Genomic DNA, 22,665 nt, shown 5'->3' on the forward strand with positions numbered 1-22,665 from the left:
AATACAGACGATTGTAATACTCCGATAGCGGCGCCACCTAGTGGTTCATTGCGGTATAAAGTAAATATGGCTATCTTTATTACACTAACTGATATTGCTGAAAGTAGGCTCTTAACTGAAGTATACATATTTTGAATTAATAGTTAATTAATTAATTAATAACAAGCGTGTAAAAAAGTTAACCAGTTTCTCACTATCCCCACAGCTATATTGTCGGAAATATAAAAAGTAGGCTATATACACGTAAATATTATTGTATTTACTCCAAATAATACTCCTTTTTTCTTTATATCATAAAGAGCAAATTGTGGGAAATAAGCAAGCGCCTGGCCTGTAGCTGAAACATAAGCAGGTAAGGGGTAGAGAGAGGTTGGTTTTCTCAGTACATAACACCACAGAAACGGTGTGAAAGATTGGTAGGTTGGGTGTGACATATGAGGAATTTGCTTTCATATGTTGTTTTGGTTTAGTCATTTAGCTTCTTTGTTGGCAGAAGGATCTGGAACTTTAAAGAAAGGCAGAAAGGGGGCAGCACGCCAACAGGGCTTTGCTCCGAGGCAGCTCCAAAGAAGCCGTTCAATCATACATTGCAAAGCCAAAGACATTACTATGAACTACAGAACAGTGACCAATGCCAAAAAAGGACCACTGAGAACACCGGAGGCCACGATAACACACCATCAGGGCCAGTTGGCTTTACGACTTTCAGTCTCCATCAGGAAAAGCGTCTGGAGAACGACATGATGGTGTCCACTTTGGTGTTCCACCCACAGAGGTGTGCAGTCATGCCTTCCAAATGCAATGGCACAAAAAATAACAAATCCCACCACCATGGAGTGGGAGCAGTTTAGCCAGGGCTGATTGTTTCTGCAGCTTTCTGAAACACCAACCCTCTCTGTTCATCCCAATTCCTGAGCCCAACGTTTTAACAGGGAAAATGTCACAGTGTTCTTTGACAACCTGGAAAAAAGCCATGTTAAAACACAAATTTGGTCCTAACAATATTTGGAACATGGTCGAGGCAGGCGTGACCACAGTTCACAAATCAGACAAAGTGGCTCGGAAGAGCTCATTTGGCAGGCTCAGTACAGCATCCCCCTCTACTTAGTTTTTCCCGGGGTAAATTACAGAGACTACTTCCTGCAAAATGGGCCTGTTGGAAACAGAGGAGGGGCGTATCTGGCTGGAGGAAGATGGAACGGTTTATGGACTAGTGGCAGCACTTAGTCACCCACACAAAATGTTCAACAGAGAAGCCCTCTCTGCTGCTCTTAGAAAATCATGGGTCGTGTCTCTCTGTCAATGGCCTTGACTGTGCCAAAGTAAATGGTGAGGTCGTACTTTCATTCTCTGTACATTGCTCTCATTACCTCCAGCCCCTTGATAGGTCAGTGGATGGACTTTCAATAAACGCATCAACTCCTGTGCCTGTCGAGCGCCTGTGACTCCTTGGAAGGAGCAAAGTCCTGTAAAAGTCCATGTGTATTTATGACGTTTGACGAATTGTGACCACCGTCAGAGATATCAGAGATATCCTTAAGGAATCTGAGTATGCCCCATCTTTTTTTATTCATCGGCCAGACTCCACTCTCCTCCCACCCAACAGGTTACAGGACCCGCAGCCGGTCTCCCCTTCTCCGGCTCATCCCAAAACTGAGAAACAGCTGATCTCCAGCCGTTTGCAAAGACTGGTCAGAGGAAACCGGTGGAAGGAAGGAAATTATATACATTTTCTGTACTCACTGATGCCGTTAAAGCAGCGATTGAAAATTAGAATAAAACTGCTGATGCCCAAAAATATTATTCAGCTGAATATATAATATTCAGCTGAATATTATTTTTTGATGTTCAGCTTTTGTGGGGTTATCGCTTTAGGTGGTGGTCCTCTGAGGAAGAGAGATATTTATGTTTATTCGTTAACCTAGGCTGTTGTTTACAACATTTTGAGTTCCGGTCAGGGCATTTTAATAAATCTATTAGAATCGCAGTTTCAATAAAGGTTATATTTATAGTCTCCATGATGTGGTTGTTAGTCACAATTTGTCAAGTATGGTCAATGTTCTGTGGTTACATGGAAAAGAACGAGCTGCATGGCATTACATAGCAGTGAGAATACCTTGCTTCCAACCTTTGTTTATCAAACATTGGCTTATCAACCCATTTGGTTAATCTAATTTTGTAGTCATTCAAATTCATGATTGTCTATACAGGTGATAAACGTCCCTGGTCTCTCTCCATTTGAGTTGGGCTGTCTTCAGCCTGTGATTCTCTCATGTCACAGGTAGAGGGCACTTGCAGACGCCTCTCTAGTAGGCTTTTTTACAATATTGTTGTTTTATTTCAAGAGAAACTTCCAGGTTGGCAGGCCCACGTCATTGATGTGTGGAGGAACTGTGTCATTTTACACTGAGAAAAGGTAAAATTCGTTTGGACTGGTATTTTGTAATGCAACATGTACACTCAGACCGAAATACTAACGAGAAGGCTGTACAAATCCCTCCCTCATGTGCCAAATATGGACGTTCCCGCTGCAGCTGACGATGCTCTGTTGACGGCAGAACTATATGGCAAGCCATAGAACTACACCAAAATAAAATACAATGGGTGACGTCGACGATACTGTCTACAGGCAAGACACACACGAGGGCAAGAGTGAAAATAAGAAGTAACGTCGAATTCAGTTTATTTATACAGGATAACATTTACACTATTAATGGTATTATTTAAATCATACGATTAAAAAGTATGATTCAAATAAGGCTTTTCCAACATTAGCTAACTGATGGCTTGCAGGATTGGCTGCAGGGTCTAGTAATTCTAATGATTTTCTGAAGATTCTTTTACCCAGCATCACCAAAAGTATTATTATCATCACATGGATTTATTGTATTTTGTAAATGATCTTTAACGCAGACCTTTAGTAGTCATAACCTGAAGCAAGTCTCTTCTGCAGAGAGGAATCTTCCTCCTGCTATCATATTTTAAATTTTGTCCTTGAAACTTGAATCTTTAATCTAATTTTTCAAGATTCCTGTAAGAGTAAATGTTCAAAGGGATGGATAGGCATAGCAAACATACATTGACATTGCCAAAGCACAACATTTAAAATAAGATACAATATAAGTTACAAAACAATCAAAATAATCTGCTTTGTGTCAGGCCTGTCAATGCCACCTAATATACCGGTAATTCGGAATTTTGGACATAGGGCCTGATTCCCAAGTTAGCCTTGGTGTTCTTTTTCATTGGAGATAGTTTTCGGCACATTTCATTCAGTCTCCTATAACACCCCTTAACAAGGCCTCCTACAACACCCCTTAACAATGCCCCTGGCTGTTCTCAGAACGCTGTAAACCCCGGCCACTCCTATGGCTTACTGCTTAATGCGTGCTTGAAGTCCTTTGAGTTTGACTTCGGGTTGTACTAAGTGTATGGAAACCTCCAGCCCTTTTAATGTTTCAGTAAGCTCATTCATCTCTTCAAATAATTTGCTCAGTGAGGACAGCTCAGTGTTCACACCACACGGTTAATTCAAGACTCTATACTCTAAATCCAGTCCAATTTATCCGTGCTGGTCTAGGAATGAGAATAGGAATGAGAATACTACTATTGGTACATCAGAACGTTCATACACTCCATGTCCTTACCCTGTTCAGGTTGTTGTGTTTTCATAACCTCGTCCTGTGACCGGTAGGTTGGTCCCGTGGCTGTCTGCAGGAGTGGGGGCCGATCTGGTAGCGGCTGTGCCCAGCATGCTGGTGTGCTGTTTGTTTGTATCTGAGGGGCTATGCGGCAGGAGGCTTCCCCACGGGTCTCCTTGGCGAAGTGGAGCTCCAGGCACTCAGGTGGTTGTTTCCCCAACAAGAATCTTTATCTATGTGCAGTCATTTCGACAGGCACCATACCAGAGTATTTCATACAAATGCATGTATTCTAAATATTCAGGGGAATGAATCCCCTGGGTCCCCCTTGAGATATACGGCTATGTAATGATACACACAGATGTATAGTCTGTAATCCATCTTTTCTCAATAGTTGTCCTGAGTTCTTTCTTGATATAATTTGCATGCAAAATATCCAGTTAAACTCAAAGGCCAGGGTATAATCACCACACAGTAGTGGAGGAGCAAGAAAAACATTGTCTAAAGCCAGTTATGTTCATATAACAGTGAACCAGTGATCTCTGTGTAGTTATAACTAACGTGTCAAATATATACAGAGGCTTGGTGTGATTTCCATAAATCAGGGTGTAACTATAAGCGTTAGGAAGGTAAAAATGTAGACATATTCAAAATATAACACAGGAAAGGGCATGATTTAATGGAATTCAAGCAACCCTTCACATTCAAAGTTAAACTGTGTCAAGAAAAATCCCTCATGAGCTAAGAAGAAAAAAATCGATATTTACAGAATAGTTGAAAAAGTATGTCTGCACAATATGATCATTCAATTTTGACTGCTGCATAGAAACTACTGCACAAAATAACAAAAGGGGTTGTTCTTTCCTCCACGTATAAAAGTGCATTGAGCACGCCCTAGACCGCCGCCTCTGGTGCGGCGCTGCTTATCAACCACGGTGTGGGGGTCATGGTGGCGTTGACGTCCCAGGCCGCGGTCAGGTTGCCCCCGGGCAGAGCCGTGGGCTCCGGGGCCGGGAAAGCGAAGTAGGCCGCCATGCCAATGAACAGGAGGACCAGCACCAGCAGCAGGGCCAGCCCCCGCCGCAGCACCAGCTGGGTGCCAGAGAGGAGCGCGGGCGCCACCGCCGGGTCTGATTCCATCTCCGCCGTCCGGCCGGCCTCGTCCTTGCCCTCCGGCGGCTCCCCGGAGCTGACTGGTCTGTACCGGACCGCTGCGGGCACCCCCCCGGCCTCCTCCGGGGTCTGAAAGACACACGGACGGGGGGCGTGAGAGACCAGAGAGGCCCACTTTTCATGGTTTAAATGTTCTCCGGCTCACTTGTAAATGGCTTTGGATAAAAGCTAAAGCAGCTAATTAAAATGACTCAATGTAAATGTGATAAGAGTCTGTCGCTGTTCTGTATTTGTTTTAGGAGTTCTGATAAAAACTTCCTCTGAAAGACATTTTTAACAAATGGAATTCTATCGCTCAGTCAGAGAAGACGGGCACTAGCCAAACCAGTTGCAACGTTATTGAGGTCTACTATTAATTGGTCAACAGTTTCTGCAAGGTTGGCCAATCAGATCCTGACTTATCAAATCACATCACTGCTTACGTTTGGACCCACCCCTCATTGTCAGTTCTCTATTTACGTATCTTGCTCTGTGTTACAGAAGCAAGATACTAAATTCTGGAGATCATTTTGAGAAACACGTATCTGCTTCTCACATACTCACTGTTTTTGGACAGTCTGGGATGTTTGGTAAGAGAGGTTTAGAATTGCGCTGTGATGTCACAGACAATCTCTTTCTAGCTCGAACCTGGGCCTGAAACAAAATACATTAATCTTGTTTCAAAAGCAATTTATGATGATTTCATCATCATGATTTGATATTAAATTTCATTTTATTGGATTAAATTCAAATTAAAGCATAAATCAGTTGTATATAAATAGCCACCATGTGAACCCACCTCCTTGGCGACATTCTGCCAGTTAAGTTTATAGATAAGTGTTAGGAAGAAAGTTGTCTGCACGACCGCAGCTACGAAGAGACCCAACCACCAACCTACAAATACACACACATACACGTATACCAACAAACACACACATACACATTTACACACACACACACACACACACACACACACACACACACACACACACACACACACACACACACACACACACACACACACACACACACACACACACACACACACACACACACACAAATTAGAAAAAACGAGGGATGTAGTTCACTTTGTACAAGAGAGGCACTGCCACCTCTTCCCTTACTTTCACAGTTACACATGAATACATGGGTACATCCATGAGCCCCAGAACATATCAAATGGATGTTGAATAAAGACAGGAATACAGAGTTGGCTGAGGATCACCTAGTAACCTCAGGTGGGTGGCCAGCATCAGAGCCCCCCCGACAGGAAGGCCGATGCAGTAGTAGGACACCAGGTTGCCCACCGCCGCTATCTTCTGCTGCCCTGCGCCCACCAGGATCCCAGAGCACACACACTGAACACACAGAATCGCATAGGTAGGAGAACACATACACGTGCAAAGACACACACACACACACACACACACACACTGCATGTCAGTATGGCTGCAGGTGATACATCATAGGGAATAAAGAGGCTCCTTTCATAAAGCATGAGAGCATCTTGTTGTGTTCTAACGTACCAACTGCGCGTCGAAGAACTGCAGGAAGATATAGAGCGTCAGGATTTTGGAGACTGTGCTCACAATAAGTCTGTGGGCGGATGAGAAAAATAGTACGTCAGAGGATGAGAAGAATATAGTATAGCAACCGGAATCAATTCATGCAGGTGTCCAACTTACTCATCAGAGGTGAATATGTATCCCAACATAGACTTGGAACCCAGCAGCACAAAACTCTGCAACAAAGCCATCATGGCTAGGGAAAACACAGCTCCATAAGTCCTGCACATGTGTGTGTGATTGTGTGGGTGTGTGTGTGTGTGTGTGTGCGCGCATGTGTGTTTGTGTGTGTGTTTGTATGTGTGTGTGTGTGTGTGTGTGTGTGTGTGTGTGTGTGTTTGTGTGTGTGTGTTACCTGTCAGCGTCAGGGTGACCTTGCATGAGGCCAAGGCCTGCTTCGTGTCTCCAGCTCCGAGGGCGTTCCCGACACGCACACAGGCAGCTGCGTGGATGCCTAAAGGGAACTGTGAAGGACCTTATATTAGACCAGCAGACTGGCCGCCATGACCACTTGTTTGTGATGCCCGTGCAGAATTGACTAAATTTGGATAATTTAGCCTATAGGTGGCTAGCCATGGTTGGATGCAAAAAGGCTGGTTATAACTCAAATCAACGGGGACAATTAGACTTTATTGTTGTTATAAAATGCTAATAGTCGTTGGTTTATTCAGAAAGATCTCAGTAGTTAATTCATCTCCATTCTATTATGTTTGAGAGGTCTCGTAAGACGGTTTAATTTCATTCAAGAGTTATTAACAATGTAATATTAATGAGCTTGGGCCATAGGCTACTGTGGGGGGGCATATCGTTCTAATACTTTATGTGCCATATGGTTTGATCTGCTGCTGGTTGAACAAAATTTCAAGCAATAACAGCACCATTTAGTAAAAAATGGTGTCAGGGATGGAAACCGACCAAAGATGCCAGTTAGAACAGGGATATGTTGGATCATACAATGCCTGCTAGATTGCTAGATAGAATCGCATAAAGCGGATCCTATGTTAGCTTGAATAGTGTGAGGACGGATCGTCCAATGTAGGAAGTGTTAGATAGAATGTTGAAAGCTGTATCGTACCATGTATGTGATGGCTCCTATCTCCAGCAGCACATGCTGTGCAGCCAGGTCCACCTCGCCAAGAGTACCTGGAGAAAATGTACAGAAAATATGTTGTATATAAGTATATATACTACACAATAGTATCTATGAATAAGTACTTTTTAATTTATCAAGGAAGCAAAACATGCTAATTGTTATTACACAAGCTGTTGGCTGATGCAGTAAATGTAGGAAAGTATCAACCATCGTATCCTTCAGTCTCTTTTTCTTTCTCTCTTTACATGCAAAAACACTGAAGCAGGATCTTCCTAATTCTCGCCTTATTATTAGACAGGCCAAGACACCTGCCTCTTGGTTTCCATCACCCACTCATTGTTGTCAACTTAAAAAAATGTCACATGTGTGTCATCATAGCTCAAGCTAAAGCCGGGTGTTTCCACTGAAGACCCCCTGAGAGCACTTACCAGCGAGGAAGCATCCGATCTCCCAGAGCCACCACTCAAACCACACCATCAGGGTGCTGGGGATGGCCAGCTGCATGTAGGACCCCCAGTCCTGCAGACAGGAAGTGGACCAGCCTGGCAGGAAAGAGCAGATCTACTAAGGACATGAGGGGAACGCGCATAACACTGTGACCGAAAAGGTTGCAAAGGTTAAGGCTGGATAAGACTTATTTTAATCATATTCCAGATTTTATAGGATTGACATTCGGGGTGGCCAATACAATTATTTGGGGGGGCATGTGCCACCCCTTGACCCCCCCATGGACACTCCCCTGGATCTGTCCTTATCACACCAGCAGCCGTTCAGTTCGTACCTCCCCATGTCTTCTTGTGGAGACCCATCAGCAGGATGTAGCCAAACAAGAGCAGGCAGATGGTGATCTGAGAGAGGCTGTTTGCTATCGCTGATCCGCTGTGAACAAACACAGCTGAAATAGTCTCCCCTGCTATCATGACTATTTTTTTTATTGAAATAATAACGCAGTTCAAAGCATCAATAGGGAAAATAACAACAGCAACAACAAACTTTTTATAACAATAAAATAAGAAATCTTATTATAAAACTAAACCTAAAGTCCTTTTCAGAGTCCTGTCATTACAGTGTGTGTGCCCGGCCCTTGTAGGCATAAAGTCATAGTCAAAAGCTCTGTGGCTGAGCAATGTAGTTTGTCTATCCACCTGGTCTATGGCTTTTGCAATACAGCTTAGCTATGGGGCTAGGCTATGGGGAAAATCAGTGTAGTAAGCTATTGGGCTAGGCTTTGCATCTACACAATGAAGCTTGGCTAGGGGGCAAGTCTATGCAGAAATGGTATGAAGCTAGGCGGCTTTGCTAAGGGGCTAGGCTATGCAGCTAACATATGGAGCTAGGCTAAATAAGAGTATAACAACTGCACACCTACATGACGCCCATGTCGAGGGTGAAGATCAAGACATAGTTTACTCCAAGGTTGATTACATTAGCTGCGGCTGCCGTGTACATCTGAGGCAGAATGATCCCCTGACAACACAAAAATTACCATTGAAAAAATTGATATTTATCCAAATCAACACACACATCAACTTTTATTTTTATACTCCATAGGGACTTCCTCCAACTCTATAGAGGAACTATACCAGATTCTGAAGCTAATAGACCTGCAGCTCGATAGAGAAACTATACCAGATTCTGAAAGTATCAGACCTTCAACTAGAGGAACAATACCTGATTCTAAAGATATGAGACCTCCAACTCAATCGAGGAACTATACCTGATTCTGAAGGTTATATACCTGCAACTCTATAAAGGAACTATACCTGATTCTAAAGGTTATAGACCTGCAGCTCTATAGAGGAACTATACCTGATTCTGAAGGTTATATACCTGCAGCTCTATAAAGGAACTATACCTGATTCTAAAGGTTATAGACCTGCAGCTCTATAGAGGAACTATACCTGATTCTGAAGGTTATAGACCTGCAGCTCTATAAAGGAACTATACCTGATTCTAAAGGTTGTACACCTGCAGCTCTATAGAGGAACTATACATGATTCTGAAGGTTATAGACCTGCAGCTCTTTCGAGGAACTATACCTGATTCTGAAGGTAAGAGACCTGCAGCTGGTGCAGGAACATAGCCTGTAGGAGAGAGGAGAAGTTTGGATTTTTAGTGATTATAACGACACATTAAATTAAATGATGAATAAAGGAACTGGTAATGTTTAGCAATCAGTTTTAAAGCAATCACTTTGATGATCCATATCTATGATGCATGTTCATGATTCATGTCTATGATCCTTCTGTTAATAATCACTACAGATATCTACTCATTAACTTTACCCAGAGTCAGTCCAGTACATTGACAATACGCCCGGTATACTTACTGGGATGGCTGGGAGAAAGAAAAGAATATACTGCTGGGCAATTCTAGAACAACCAAACAAAACATGAGAGGGTAAGCATTAAATAAATCATTGATTATGATGATGATGATGATGATGATGATGATGATGATGATGATGATGAAGAAGTGATCATCATCATCCTCATATCATCATCATCATCATCATCATCATTATCACCATCATCATAATCCTCAACATCATCACATCATTGTACTGCCATCGATCAACAATTCACACCACCAACCAACACTTATTAGTTATGTTATTACTACTACATTTTCATTAATATGCAGTAACAGCAGTCCTGTTCCAATGGATTCCCAGGGTAGCCGAGGGCACTCACCTGGCCACCTGCTCCTCCTGGGCGAGGAGGAGCAGTACGGACTGCGTGTTGAGCAGCAGCCCCCAGATGGGCAGGCAGATGAGTAGCATAATGAGGATGCTCTGCTGCAGGATGTTGCCCACACGCTTCAGATTATGAGCACCGTACGTCTGCAACGCGTCAGACACTCTGGTCAGAGGTGGAGAAGACAATGCTTACCTGTGCATTGCACCGATGAAGGTAAACGAAAGGGGGGTTGGTGGGGATAGTCTGAAGCAGAGGGTCTTTGTCTACCTGAAGGCATCCCTGAGTGTGAAATAGGTCTTATGATAATTCTATGTAAGTCTCTTTTGAAAACAGTGTGTTCATGCTAAAAGCCACAACAGTAGGCTAAAAATGATGAATCAAATGTTCAAGAAGTTATTTCTTTGTCATCATGACTATGCATAAATCTGTTGCAAATGAACAGGCTTATGCAAATTCAGTGCTGGTCAAGTTTTTGGTTGACCGAATGGTCTACTCTTAATCTCAGCAAACCGAAAATGTACTAACAAACTAGTTTTTTTTTTCTTCAGCAAAACTTAAACTAACTGTAATAACTAACTATAGGTGCACTAAAGTCGACTTTCTTTTTTTGTTGCTAGGGTCACCTGGGATATGAGTGTGTCACAGGCCACAGCCAGGCCGTAGCCTGTAGACGTCGTGGTCACGTTGATGACCTGAGAACAGGTTGGAAACAAACTGTTGGTGTCAGAAACCAAGTGGAACACAGAATCTCTCTTTAAATCCCCCTATATTTCCCTCTATCGCCCCCCCCCCCCCCCCCCCCCAACCTCCATACAGAAAGATTTTTTCCTTAAATGCTTGAGGGAAGTTTTAAAAAAAGTCATACCGATACTTAAACATGTCCTATAATTGATTCTGTCTAACATAATTAAAGTGATATGTACATCTCCTTTTTTCGTTTGATAAATATACTGCACTCGTATCTGGGTAAGTTTGGAAACCTGTTCTTAGTAGTTTCTTTCCTACAAAAGCGACAGCCCCACAAATAAATATCTAACCCAACAATAAGGCAGGAAAGTGTAAATACCGCAGAGGCCAGTGCAAATCCAGCCAGCTCTGAGTTGCCTATATGTCCACAGAAAATGGCGATGACAAACGGCAGCAGGAAGTTCAGGAGCCGAGCCACAAGCTGCAGTCACAGAAAAACCAAAGACGCAGGAAGGTTTCACTCAGGCCAACTGTACCAACACTGCTCAGCAGCAGCATCCCATCTTCAACCTGTGGAGCTTGGCTAGGTCATAGGAAAGACATTCAATACCATATCAATGAATGCATGGTGATATCATGGACCTCTACTCACCATGGGCCCGGACAGCCTCAGTACATGGTACAGTTCTGCTCTGTAGGCCAGGGGTATCAGCCTCCTCATCATCCTACATCCGAACAGTTTGGAGTTCAAAGCCGCCGCTGTCGCCTCGTCCTCCCTCAGTGTCTTAGAAGCAACCAAACCTGCCCCAGGACCTGGCCCTGAACCTGGCCCTGAACCTGGCCCTGAACCTGGCCCTGAACCTGGCCCTGAACCTGCCCCGGCTGGTGGCATGAAGGTGGCCGGTTCCTGGGTTCCAGACTTCTCCATTCAGACCTGCGGGGATAGAGAAGGAGACAGGAGGAGAGGAGAAGAAAGTAGAGCGGAGAGAGGGACAGTATGAAGAAAAACCAAGAGACGGAAAGTGAGTGAGAAATGAGAGAAGGAAGGAGGGGGTTCGACACGTGCTGTTAATCCATGAGGTTGTTGTGAAATGCCCTGCTCGCAGTCTACTGATCAATGGTCCAAACACTGGGAGGGAGGAAACAAGACCACCAAGAAACAGGGGACTAATGAGGACAGAGAGGCAACACCACTGAGAAATCAAGCTAACACAAGATTAACCCTGTGGACTTTGGAATTCCTTGGCTAAAGAACACTTCAGAGTTGACTAGGGCTTGTTAGCTGTGGAGAACGTGAATGTGTAGGCATAAAGCAAGCATGTGCAAGTCCGCTTACCCAATACGGTGTGGCCTGTGTGTGTGTGTGTGTGTGTGTGTGTGTGTGTGTGTGTGTGTGTGTGTGTGTGTGTGTGTGTGTGTGTGTGTGTGTGTGTGTGTGTGTGTGTGTGTGTGTGTGTGTGTGTGTGTGCATGTGTTTGTGTGTGTCCGTTTGTTTGTGCGTGAGTGTGCGTATACATACAATAAATAACATCCTCCTCTGGAACTGAGATATTTACTACACTTATTCAGCATTCAGTCAATCAGTCAATTGAACTGATTGGATCACTGTTCAGGGGTTATCCACTAACGATGTTGTTAGTGGATATCCCCTGAACAGTGATCAAAAACCTTAGCTCTCAGAACATAGAGGGGACCGGGCAGCTATCTGTCATTACAACTCCACAATCGTTATTTACATTGATGTGCAGATGGATCTAGGTACAGACTCGGATGTGTGTTAATGGTTAATGGAAATGTGGCCAACCTTTGATCGGACTGAACTGCGTATTAAATTTGTTTGGTGAAAGAGGTAAAACATTGTCTCATCGTAATCGGGGAAAGTTGTACAGGGTTCACGACCTTCACCTAAATCTAAGGAACCTATGGATTTAGTCTTCAACAACTAGATGAAGTAAAGTATCGTCGTGTTCTTAGCTTTAAATAATGTTTGACGTTTGCAGCCATTCAGTAAGCTGTACGAATGGATGTGTTTACTTCACAATTTAACTGAAATGTTAAGAGATTATGCCTTTTGTTCCTTCATCAGAGTCATTGTATGTTGCTGCTGATTGGTTTTTTCCATGTTCTTTAAGGTGCGAAGGACTGCTTTCTCTGGATTTTTATGCAAACATCACCTATAAATTCTGCAGGTATTAAGTGCATCTTTCCAGGGCTGACGAATCAACATCAAATGTCATTATCGTTATCTAAATTAGTTTATATTAGGTGTCTGGTAATGTGTGTCCATGACAAGGATGCTATTAAATTGATTATGTTAAAACAAAGGTAAAATATATCGTGTGAAGGAGACTTACTTTGAATGTTGAATTATTGAGGGCTGATGTACAGTGTCCGCCCTATTTCTTTCCTTCCTTATCAATATCTGTTATCCTCTCTTTTATCATGTCAGTGCTTCTTCTAGTGGGTATATGCAAATACTGGCGCACACACAAAGTCAACACACACACGCACACATACCTGTGCACGCACACACAAACTAAGAAACACACAAAGAAACAAAAGCACACAAACCCACACAAATATAAAAAAACAGACTCTTTAACACTGAGCAGATACACACACAAAGGCATCTCACACACTTGTACAGACCCAATCATAGTCGTAAACAGAGATTACAGAACGAAAGGGAAGCATTATATTTTCCCTTGTCATTACCTGGATGTCCATTTAAACCCATGACCCAGTGCATGATGTCATCTTCTTTTTGTTGGAAGGTTATTGGTAATTTCCTGCCTCTTGGGACTAATGGTCCAAGCTACAACAAGCTTTTACACAAGCTCACAAGAACTCACTGCTTTGGACTGGTTCTGTACTCACGTACGTGTGACGTATAGTCTTTATCCTGGATTAACCAGAGGGTTTTAATGAAAAAAAAATAGCTCAATGTTTTTCCTAGTTCTGTTTTTTATATACTTTTTGATTTATATTTCCCTGTAATGTTCTTGTATTTTCGACCATAAATAGTTTTTTTTCATTAATTGTAAAACCAGCATCAGGGATAATAGAGAAACATTAATTTAGTTTTGAATCATTTTAAGAAACAGACTTCAGTCTGTTTCTTAAAAGTTCCAGGTAGTTTAACGATTCTTTCCCTCACTCTGCTTTTAATCTGGGAACAGATAAAAAGAGAAAGTGATGGCGACTAAAATCACAATAAAAAGCTAGATAGACAGTTGGATACATATGTTGGTAAGAAGAAGATCTTTGTAAATAAAAAATCATCAAGTGACTGAGCCTGGGCCTGCCTAGTGAGAAGATAGATGATAGAACGCCCAGAGATGTGTCAGAGCATTTGCATTAATAATGAACCTCGGTATGGTGAAAAATCAAATCCACCATCCACAGACTTTCACCAGATATGCATAAAATGACTATAATGTTGCAGTAATAAAAGAATAGCATAAAAGTAGCAGAAATACGTTTTTATTCTTGAAGCAGTAGAAAAAACTGATGTACTTCTAAATGATCAAAAACTAATTTGCTTGAATTTCTTTATTTAGAATGTGTTCATTAAAAGACAGTAAATCATCTATACAGAAACCTGTATTTGTAGGAGTCAGGGCCATAATTATTATATGCATGTACAAATGTAATTTGTAACTAAACTTTTATAACTAAACTTTTGCCATTATTAATACTACCGGTTCTAGTATTAACCCTCATAGGGTGTTCGTTTTTTTTGTTACACAGGAGGTGCTGCTGGGTCTGGTTGACCCATTGCATTTTAGGCCTTTTAAATCAACATAATCTAACTTTTTTTTTTAAATACTCACTAAATGGTTACTTCAACCCAATTGCAAGTAATATAAACAACACATATGTTACATTTGTTCCCTTTACCTTTGTTAAATCACATTTATGAATAGAGGTGCCACTCGTTTTTGTTTATTTTCGTATTAGCATGTAATAAAATAAGGAAATGCATCATAAAACAGGCATAACTGGGAAATTATCAACATCATTAGAAATTGAAACATACTCAATAACATCTGTCTGAACAACACATTAAAGCCTTTGAACACAGCCATTATACGTATATCAGTCTATACCACACATGAGGGGCAGAGTCTCACTGTGTGTGTATTGCATATGTATTTTTTGCACTGGTTGCATGTATATTGTGTTTTATATTATTATGTATTATGTATATTGTGTATTTGTCTTTTATGTTTCGGAGCTGGCTGATGCTTATCCTCCTCTTCAAACTCAGTGTCAGACTCTGAATTTTCAGAAATGTTATCCTCACTTTCTGAAACAGTTTCCTCTGCATCACCATCAAAACCCTCTGTCTCTTCAAATATCAACTGTAAGGCAGTCTGAACAGAGAATTGCTTTGCCATCTTGATCTGTTGTGGTATTGAACCACGCTGACAGAGATTTTTTATAGTGTCAGATCCCCAAGCTTGGTTCCCGCAAGACAGAGGGTGAAATGTGTGGGAATATGGGTGTAGATAGTGTTGGGTGCTCCAATGTTGCAACCTTGTGCGGGAACAGTGGGTGCACACTGTGGGTGCTCACACCAAGGGCCCATTCACCTGCTTTACTCTCCACACACACACACACACACACACACACACACACACACACACACACACACACACACACACACACACCCGAACACCCTGTGTGTAATATAAATGTGATGGGGGGGTATACAGGGGGGGGTCTTTGAAAATGTTTTCTGATTTAGGTTCCTCACAGAAAGTGAGCCAAAGCCAATGAATCTTAGTTCAAAAAAATAATTATTTGTATCACTTTTATAAAGCTAAAAACTGAAAACGGGTCCCACAGACCCGAACACCTTATGAGGGTTAAGGGGCACAGCAGTTCTGGGTGTCGTCCGTCCAAGTGGTCTACCGTCTTACCGTAACCCAGCAGAGGTCATTGCTTGACTGCTGTGGGTTGTGTCAAACACTTTACTATCTCTCTATTGTATTACTTTAACATAAATAAAATAGTTATGTTTTTAAAGATACTTAGCCACACATTCACCAAGTGACCCAAAAAGAGCGTCATGGGCGAATTCTATTTCAGTCAGCTTTCATTTCCATAGGGAGACATCATAAGGAGGGAGGGCAGTGACGTTCGTCAGGTGTTTGAGCAGCCTCAAAAGGGAGGAAGAGGAAGTTGAGAGCAGGAGAGACCTGTAGAGGGGAGGAGAGGAGGGGAGAGGATGGGAGAGGGGGGAGAGGGGACATGGGGAGGAGAGGAGAGGAGGAGAGACCTGTAGAGGAGAGGAGAGGGGGGAGACCTGGGGGGGAGAGGAGGGGAGGGGAGGCTGGAGAGGAGAAGAGATGAATGGAGAGAAGAGGTCAGCAGAAGAAAGGGGAGGAGAATCTATGTCTGGAGAGCAGGAGAAAAGATAGGAAAGCAGACCAAAGCAGAAAAAAATAAATAACATAACAGTTCATCACATGTGACATTTAATCATACCTCTGAAGCCATAAAAAGTAGCAACTTACTGAGAGAAGTGGATGGGTGTCTTGAGGTATGTTTGAGTTTGTTTGTGAAATATCTATGTAGATAATCAAAGAAAAACGTAATATATATTTAGGACACAAAAGACATTGAGAGACATGTAGAGATGCGAGAGGTGGAGAAGAGAGCAAAGTAGATCATTTAGGATTAGGAAAGAGCAAAGGCACTAACATAGAACTTTTGTCTGAGAGGAGACGGGTAATAGTAAAGAAAGTGAGGACTGATTTAAAGAATAGATATGTTCTAGGATATACACAGAACAACAATGGACATGTTGTTCTGTGTATATCCTATTTTTAAAGAAGCGCATTAAAAGGGTTAGTTTTAGAGGGTCATTTTTATTTTGGTGTCCGATAGTCAGCTTTTCCAAGTACAATCAGTTCTGGAGAGCAGGGGCTCTCCAGGACATTGTGGGGGAAGGATTCCCGGACCACTCTGCATTTTTTGTTCCCCCCAATGTGGACTCCATGGCTACGGCCTTGGTAGGATTCCACGTTCTCAATCTAATTCCCCTGCAGGATTGCGATCTCTTGCAAGCCTGGGTTTTGAGCTTGAGCTTGGTTTTGCGTGCACTTCGGACAAGCTTTAAAGTAAATAGACATTGTTTAACCAAATAAAAAGCAGTGTGTATATGTTCAAAGGTTGACAGTGAAGAAGTGAAACATAAATAATGGTTTCATCTGCATTAAAGTGCAGAATAAAATTCATTACATTGTTTTCAAGACTTTTTATGCATAATATTATAATATTATTATTATCATTGAATTGCTTCGGTTTCAAAAGAAAAAGCATAATTGTACATTTAATCGTTGGCCTATTTACAGTCTTTTCATTAAAGCTGAAATTCAGATTTGAATCATTTTTGCCATCTTATTGTTTATTGATTAATTATTCTCAATGGTATTAATAAGCACCACACGGTCCAACATTATCTGACACAAAATCTTCCAACACTGACCAGCACTTTCTTCAAATTAGGCCCTGTCCAACACAAGACAAGGATCTATCACTGTCCTCATTGGCAGCCCTGACAGTTAATGTCTAGCAATATTACTGTAACACTGTCTTCAAACCCAAGACTGTACAGCACTGTCTAACGCTGTCCATTACTTACACCTTTTCTTTCACATGGCACTGCATCACCAATATATATTCTTCCTCGTCATGCTGACACACTCCCAAGGCCGTTTCAGCCAATAAAAAAGGGCCTGGCTCTTTTAATGTGCACATTAAAAGTGGGTCATAATGAGGAATTGTAGAGGAGGGGTTGAGATGGGAAAATGAAAGACTGAATGTTTGAAAATCTGTTGAAAGCCTCATGGAAGGTGACGCCTGGGAGTTGGTGCCTATAAAAACCACACAGAGCTAGACAGCAACACTGCATCCCGATACGAACAAGAGAACAGTACTTTTACGATTATTTGGTAAGCATACTTTTAGCTTCCTCTTAGACTATGGTTGTCTTTGTATAATAAGTTTGTATGATTTAGAGTAATATATTACTTAGTCTTTAAGTTTGTAATATAGATATACATATCATATATAAAAATGTATTGGAATAATGATTAAGAATATTTATTTCTTAAAAAGATGCACGAAGAGTCCAACATTTGTGAAATACAAAAATACAACAATTTTTTATTTTATTCTCTACAAACTTTGGGACCTTTCTCCTTCCTCAATTATTCACCTAGAGACTCCATTCGAATTCTAAAATGTTCAGCTTCTTGTCTGATTTCTTTTAAATATTTTATACTTTTTAAGATATTCTACTTTTAAAATACTATCCTTTTGGTATCTGGTACTTGTAACTGGTAACTGGTAACTGTTTAAGACGTTACTAAATCAATTTTCTACCGTTTATCTTCATTCAAACCATTTAACAAATCTACACACTTACACACCAATAATTTCTAAACAGAATTTCGATATCATTTAAACCATTGGTTCTCAAAGTGCGGCCCGCAAATGTTTTGTTTGACCACTGGGATGCTGACGGCGTTTCCCGGCAATTTTTTTTTTCCTTTGGCGGCCCTCAGTCAAATTTTGGGTTCCTAAATTGGCCCTCAGTTGTCAAAACTTTGAGAACCCCTGAAACTGTCTTCAGAATCACAGTCTGAGTTTCATACCGGCTTCGTTTTCAGCTGTTTTCATTGAAGACGTCTAGCCATTCTGAAACTCCTACTTCTTAATATATCGTCATCAATTTTCAACCGTTTACCTTCGTTCAAACCATTTAACAAATCTACACAATTGTATCTTCAATAATATCGAAAAAGAAATTTCGATATCATTTAAACTTTATTCAGAATCACGGTTTTAGTTTAATACCGGCTGCGTTTTCAGTTGGTCTCATTGATTTACGTTGACGCTGGAGCGTGAGGACGTTCAGCAAGGGTTGCCAGATTGGGTGTTTTTTCCCGCCGGATTGGGCTACTTTTGGAGGATGTTCAGGCAGTGTTGGCAGATTGGGCTGTATTTCCCGCTCTATTTGGCTACTTTTAGTCACGCACCGGCTTGCTATTCTCTGATGAACACACACATACACACACACACACACACACACACACACACACACACACACACACACACACACACACACACACACACACACACACACACACACACACACACACACACACACACACACACACACACACACACACCAGCAGTGCACGGCAATACATTTGACCTTTCAGATTCTTCAGTTCAATTCAATTTACATTTCTGCATTTTTAGCAATGCTTTGCGCTTTTTATTCAGCTGTCACTTTATTTGTTTCCAACCATTCACATTTTCTTATATTGTGTGCATGTCAACATTGTTTACTCCATTTAGACTTTTGAACTTTTGTTAAAATCCCTTCATTTGATTTAAGCCATTTAACGTTTCTTTATGTCTTAATCTATGTCGCTTTATTAAAAAATATTTTCAACCTCACTTTGCGACAGCACTCACCGCATTTTCTGCAGGCAATGCATTTTCTAGTTTTATTACATATGCCTGATGAAGTTCACGTAAAAGTAAGCGTGTAAAACTCAATTCTTGAAATCTCGTGGCTATTGTTTTACAGCTACAATAAAGAGTAGACCAAGGTCCAAGGTGTATTCAACTTTGGAAATAAAATTTACAAAAGTTTCAATTAATGTTGATTGAGAAAATCAAATGCAAGCAATGACTGAAAACAGCCAATGTTAACTTTTTGCCTTTCATGAAAGGGGCCAGGAGCCACAATGGACATGAAAGAATTACCGGCATCAATTTAGAGAAAGAAATGAGCTGAGATTATGCTCGGAAATGGAACAAGAAAGGCAGCTTCAATAACACACATTATCATAGCCGGGATTTAGCCTACTGCTCACATTTTATGTATTGACCATGTTTTTCAAATGTTACATTGTTAATAAATATGTACACATTGGATGTCCGTGATTACTCAATGTATCATTATTTATGTGTGTGTGTGTGTGTGTGTGTGTGTGTGTGTGTGTGTGTGTGTGTGTGTGTGCGTGTGTGTGTGTGTGTGTGTGTGTGTGTGTGTGTGTGTGTGTGTGTGTGTGTGTGTGTGTGTGTGTGTGTGTGTGTGTGCGTGCGTGCGTGCGTGCGTGCGTGCGTGCGTGCGTGCGTGTGTGTGTGTGTCTCCAGGCTGGTCGTGGTTAATCAAAATGACAACTATATTGAGGACCTTGCTTCTCCATGCTGTGATCCTCTGTGTAATGCAGACATCAGGTGACTATTAACAGATCTCCTAAGAAATGTATTTATTACTATTTTATCATTTGCCCTCTATGCCTTTATCCAAGAAACCTATGTCATCATGATACATGCATGTCAACCATTCTTATTTCTCGCTCCATACACACCAAGGTGTGCGTATTGAGGCTGTTCCAGGTAGTGTTGAGCAGATGATTGAGATGAAGCTGAATGGCACCGTGTCTCTGATCTGCCGGCATAAGACTGCCGCTGGGACTGACATGGAGCTGGTGTGGCTGAGAAACAATGCTCTGGTGAAGCTGGAGAACAACAACAGGGGTGATAACAGCTCCATCTGTGTGACACCTCTGACACACGAAGACAACGGCGCTATTTTTACCTGCCAGAGGAAGAATGACACCACTTTGAATGACTCAGTGACCCTGAACGTCACCTGTAAGTCACACATGGAGCTGTTAGCATCATCAGTCTATAGCATGTTGTTCAGAATAATGAGCCACTTATTTTGAATCATGAGCTTATTCTGTCTCATTTTATTTTAGTTCCGTTTAGCCGTTTAGTTCAGCATTCGTTGTTTACTAAAAGCATTTTCAGTTTGAATTTTTTTTTCTTAATGTTCTGAGCAAACCTCCATGAATGGTAGGCCTCTATTGACCACGATTTACGTCAGTCATCAGTCGTTAGACCACCCAAGCCAAGCTCTCTGACTGTGCTCTCCAGATGCCTCCAGGACGAATGGCAGTGAGAAGTTCGACATGGAGGAACAGGAGACTCTGGTGCTGCTGTGTGACATGTATGCCAACCCTGCTGTGATAGTGTCATGGGAGTTTAATGGAACCCAACTGGAGCACACCACTGGCAAAGTCATAGTGACCAATGACGGCTTCACGAGCAAGCTGACAGTGAACAAATTGGACATGGATCTGCACCAGGGAACGTACATATGTGAAACAAATTCGCCCAAACATGGAAAACAAAGACGAACCTTCAGTGTTGACGTTAAAGGTCTGTTTATCTCTCTTCAAAGTTATCTGAACTGCATTTTTGCCTTTGAATTTCTGCATATTGATGTGTTGTGTTAGTTGTGTGTGTTCATTTCACTCAAGACATGTCTGCTGTTACGGCAGGATACAATAGTTGTGAAAAAAAAGGACAGAATGGTCCTAAAATATACTTTCCTCACTTCCTAGAAAGGACCATCAGGTTCCCTGTGATGCCGATCGTGGCTGGCGTCGTGGTAGTCTTCCTCACAATACTTCTGGCCATTTTCTCACGAAGAAAGAAGATTGCCAAGGTAACACACAAACACACAGGACCTGCAACACACGCTGCTTAGATCAGTAACCACACCCCACACAAATGTTCAATAACTTATCGCTTTTGTTTTTCTGTTGCCAGTGCTTCAAGTGAAGCCGTTACATGTGGAACCACTCCAAGCAGGTGCCTGTAAATGTATTCATGAGAATTCTGTGTAAAGGTTATGTTTTATACTGTATTTAATTATAAACGTTTGGAAAATGAAACCTTGAGACGTTGCCTTGTATGAGGTGATTGAAAGCTGGATTATGCCTGTATTTAAAAAATAAATAAAAAGGTACTATATTGCAATTGGTTAGACATTGCATTTTTATTGTTTCATTTTGGATGTAAATTAAACTTTAACTCCTGACTCTCCAAACTGGTAGAGATTATTAACCCCATGTTACAAATTCACTTTCGATAAGATATGCGTGGAACATAAATGAACATGAACACAGAACTCACACACATGCACACTCTCTCTCACACACAATCACACACACACACACACACACACACACACACACACACACACACACACACACACACACACACACACACACACACACACACACACACACACACACACACACACACACCCCCCACACACACACACACACACACACCCACACACACACACACACACACACACACACACACACACACACACACACACACACACACACACACACACAGCATAACTTCTTCTTACAGATACATAAATGCCTGTAAGCTTCGGTGCCTTTCAAAGGTTGACATCAAGGTCAGGATCATTATGTTCAAACAATAAAAAACTTTTAACACTTTCTCATAAACTGGAGTGAGAACACGAGTGCCTCGTGAAAGGATGTGTCATGAGCAGAGATTGATAAGGTAGTACGTGTCTGACAATGCCATTTCCTGCTTCTGCCATCTCATCCCATCAACTCTAGAGAACATTTAACATCCCTGCTGCGGCAAACACTATATTACACAGTGATTTTTTATGTAATTTCACATTGAGCGTATTACTTTAATGACTTCAGTCGATCCGATTCATTGATTTCGATTGCATCTGCTGCTTTATCCATTGCCGATGCTTTGGCCTTTACTGGGATAATATTTTGGCCCATAAATTATAGGAGCTCTAATTTCATGACACAGGCAGAGTTTTACTCCCTTGAACAAACTGTATCAAATAAACAAGGTAACAATTTACAAGCTCTAGTATTCTGGTTTACTAGTGCATAAGATAGGTGCAGTTGGTAGGGTACTAAAATACATTAAAACCATTTTGT

The 22,665-nt window shown here is 41.6% G+C and overlaps 3 protein-coding genes across 7 annotated transcripts in view; 2 read left to right on the plus strand and 1 right to left on the minus strand.

Moving 5' to 3' along the window:
- LOC130385249 (glutamate receptor 4) overlaps positions 1 to 22,665 on the plus strand; it is a 1,260,456-nt gene that overhangs the window by 1,093,208 nt on the left and 144,583 nt on the right. The window lies entirely within an intron of this gene.
- On the minus strand, positions 4,285 to 13,425 carry LOC130385263 (multidrug and toxin extrusion protein 1-like). The gene is made up of 18 exons (XM_056593693.1): positions 13,192 to 13,425; positions 11,490 to 11,771; positions 11,217 to 11,318; positions 10,774 to 10,842; positions 10,145 to 10,293; positions 9,781 to 9,823; positions 9,491 to 9,535; positions 8,821 to 8,918; positions 8,233 to 8,330; positions 7,880 to 7,993; positions 7,434 to 7,501; positions 6,714 to 6,822; positions 6,479 to 6,554; positions 6,320 to 6,389; positions 6,019 to 6,151; positions 5,593 to 5,687; positions 5,358 to 5,447; positions 4,285 to 4,883 (listed from the first exon to the last, which is right to left on the minus strand). The coding sequence occupies exons 2-18, from the start codon at positions 11,763 to 11,765 to the stop codon at positions 4,536 to 4,538; spliced, it is 1,983 nt and encodes a 660-aa protein (XP_056449668.1). The 5' UTR covers positions 11,766 to 11,771; positions 13,192 to 13,425; the 3' UTR covers positions 4,285 to 4,535.
- On the plus strand, positions 12,567 to 21,753 carry tmigd1 (transmembrane and immunoglobulin domain containing 1). Of its 4 annotated transcripts, XM_056593755.1 has the most exons (7): positions 12,568 to 12,788; positions 12,970 to 13,026; positions 20,021 to 20,104; positions 20,243 to 20,524; positions 20,810 to 21,094; positions 21,280 to 21,383; positions 21,488 to 21,753. In XM_056593755.1, the coding sequence occupies exons 2-7, from the start codon at positions 12,999 to 13,001 to the stop codon at positions 21,497 to 21,499; spliced, it is 795 nt and encodes a 264-aa protein (XP_056449730.1). In that variant the 5' UTR covers positions 12,568 to 12,788; positions 12,970 to 12,998; the 3' UTR covers positions 21,500 to 21,753. The 4 variants fall into 4 exon arrangements, with proteins under 4 accessions (XP_056449733.1, XP_056449730.1, XP_056449731.1 ...); XM_056593758.1 differs by lacking the exon at positions 12,970 to 13,026 and having other exon boundaries at positions 12,567 to 12,788; XM_056593756.1 differs by having other exon boundaries at positions 12,568 to 13,026.

The sequence above is a fragment of the Gadus chalcogrammus genome, chromosome 7 (genome assembly GCF_026213295.1).
Source record: "Gadus chalcogrammus isolate NIFS_2021 chromosome 7, NIFS_Gcha_1.0, whole genome shotgun sequence".
Taxonomy (NCBI): Eukaryota; Metazoa; Chordata; class Actinopteri; order Gadiformes; family Gadidae; genus Gadus; species Gadus chalcogrammus.

Excerpts from the sequence above, each read along its gene's own strand:
- LOC130385263 (XM_056593693.1), bottom strand. The coding sequence starts at position 11,765 with ATGGAGAAGTCTGGAACCCAGGAACCGGCCACCTTCATGCCACCAGCC. Across the intron at positions 10,294-10,773 it reads GTGACACACTCATATCCCAG|ACGTACGGTGCTCATAATCT; the intron begins GTGACCCTAGCA and ends GACGCGTTGCAG. Across the intron at positions 7,502-7,879 it reads GATCGGATGCTTCCTCGCTG|GTACTCTTGGCGAGGTGGAC; the intron begins GTAAGTGCTCTC and ends CATTTTCTCCAG.
- tmigd1 (XM_056593756.1), top strand. The coding sequence starts at position 12,999 with ATGCAAACATCACCTATAAATTCTGCAG. Across the intron at positions 20,105-20,242 it reads CTGTGTAATGCAGACATCAG|GTGTGCGTATTGAGGCTGTT; the intron begins GTGACTATTAAC and ends ATACACACCAAG. Across the intron at positions 21,095-21,279 it reads CTTCAGTGTTGACGTTAAAG|AAAGGACCATCAGGTTCCCT; the intron begins GTCTGTTTATCT and ends CTCACTTCCTAG.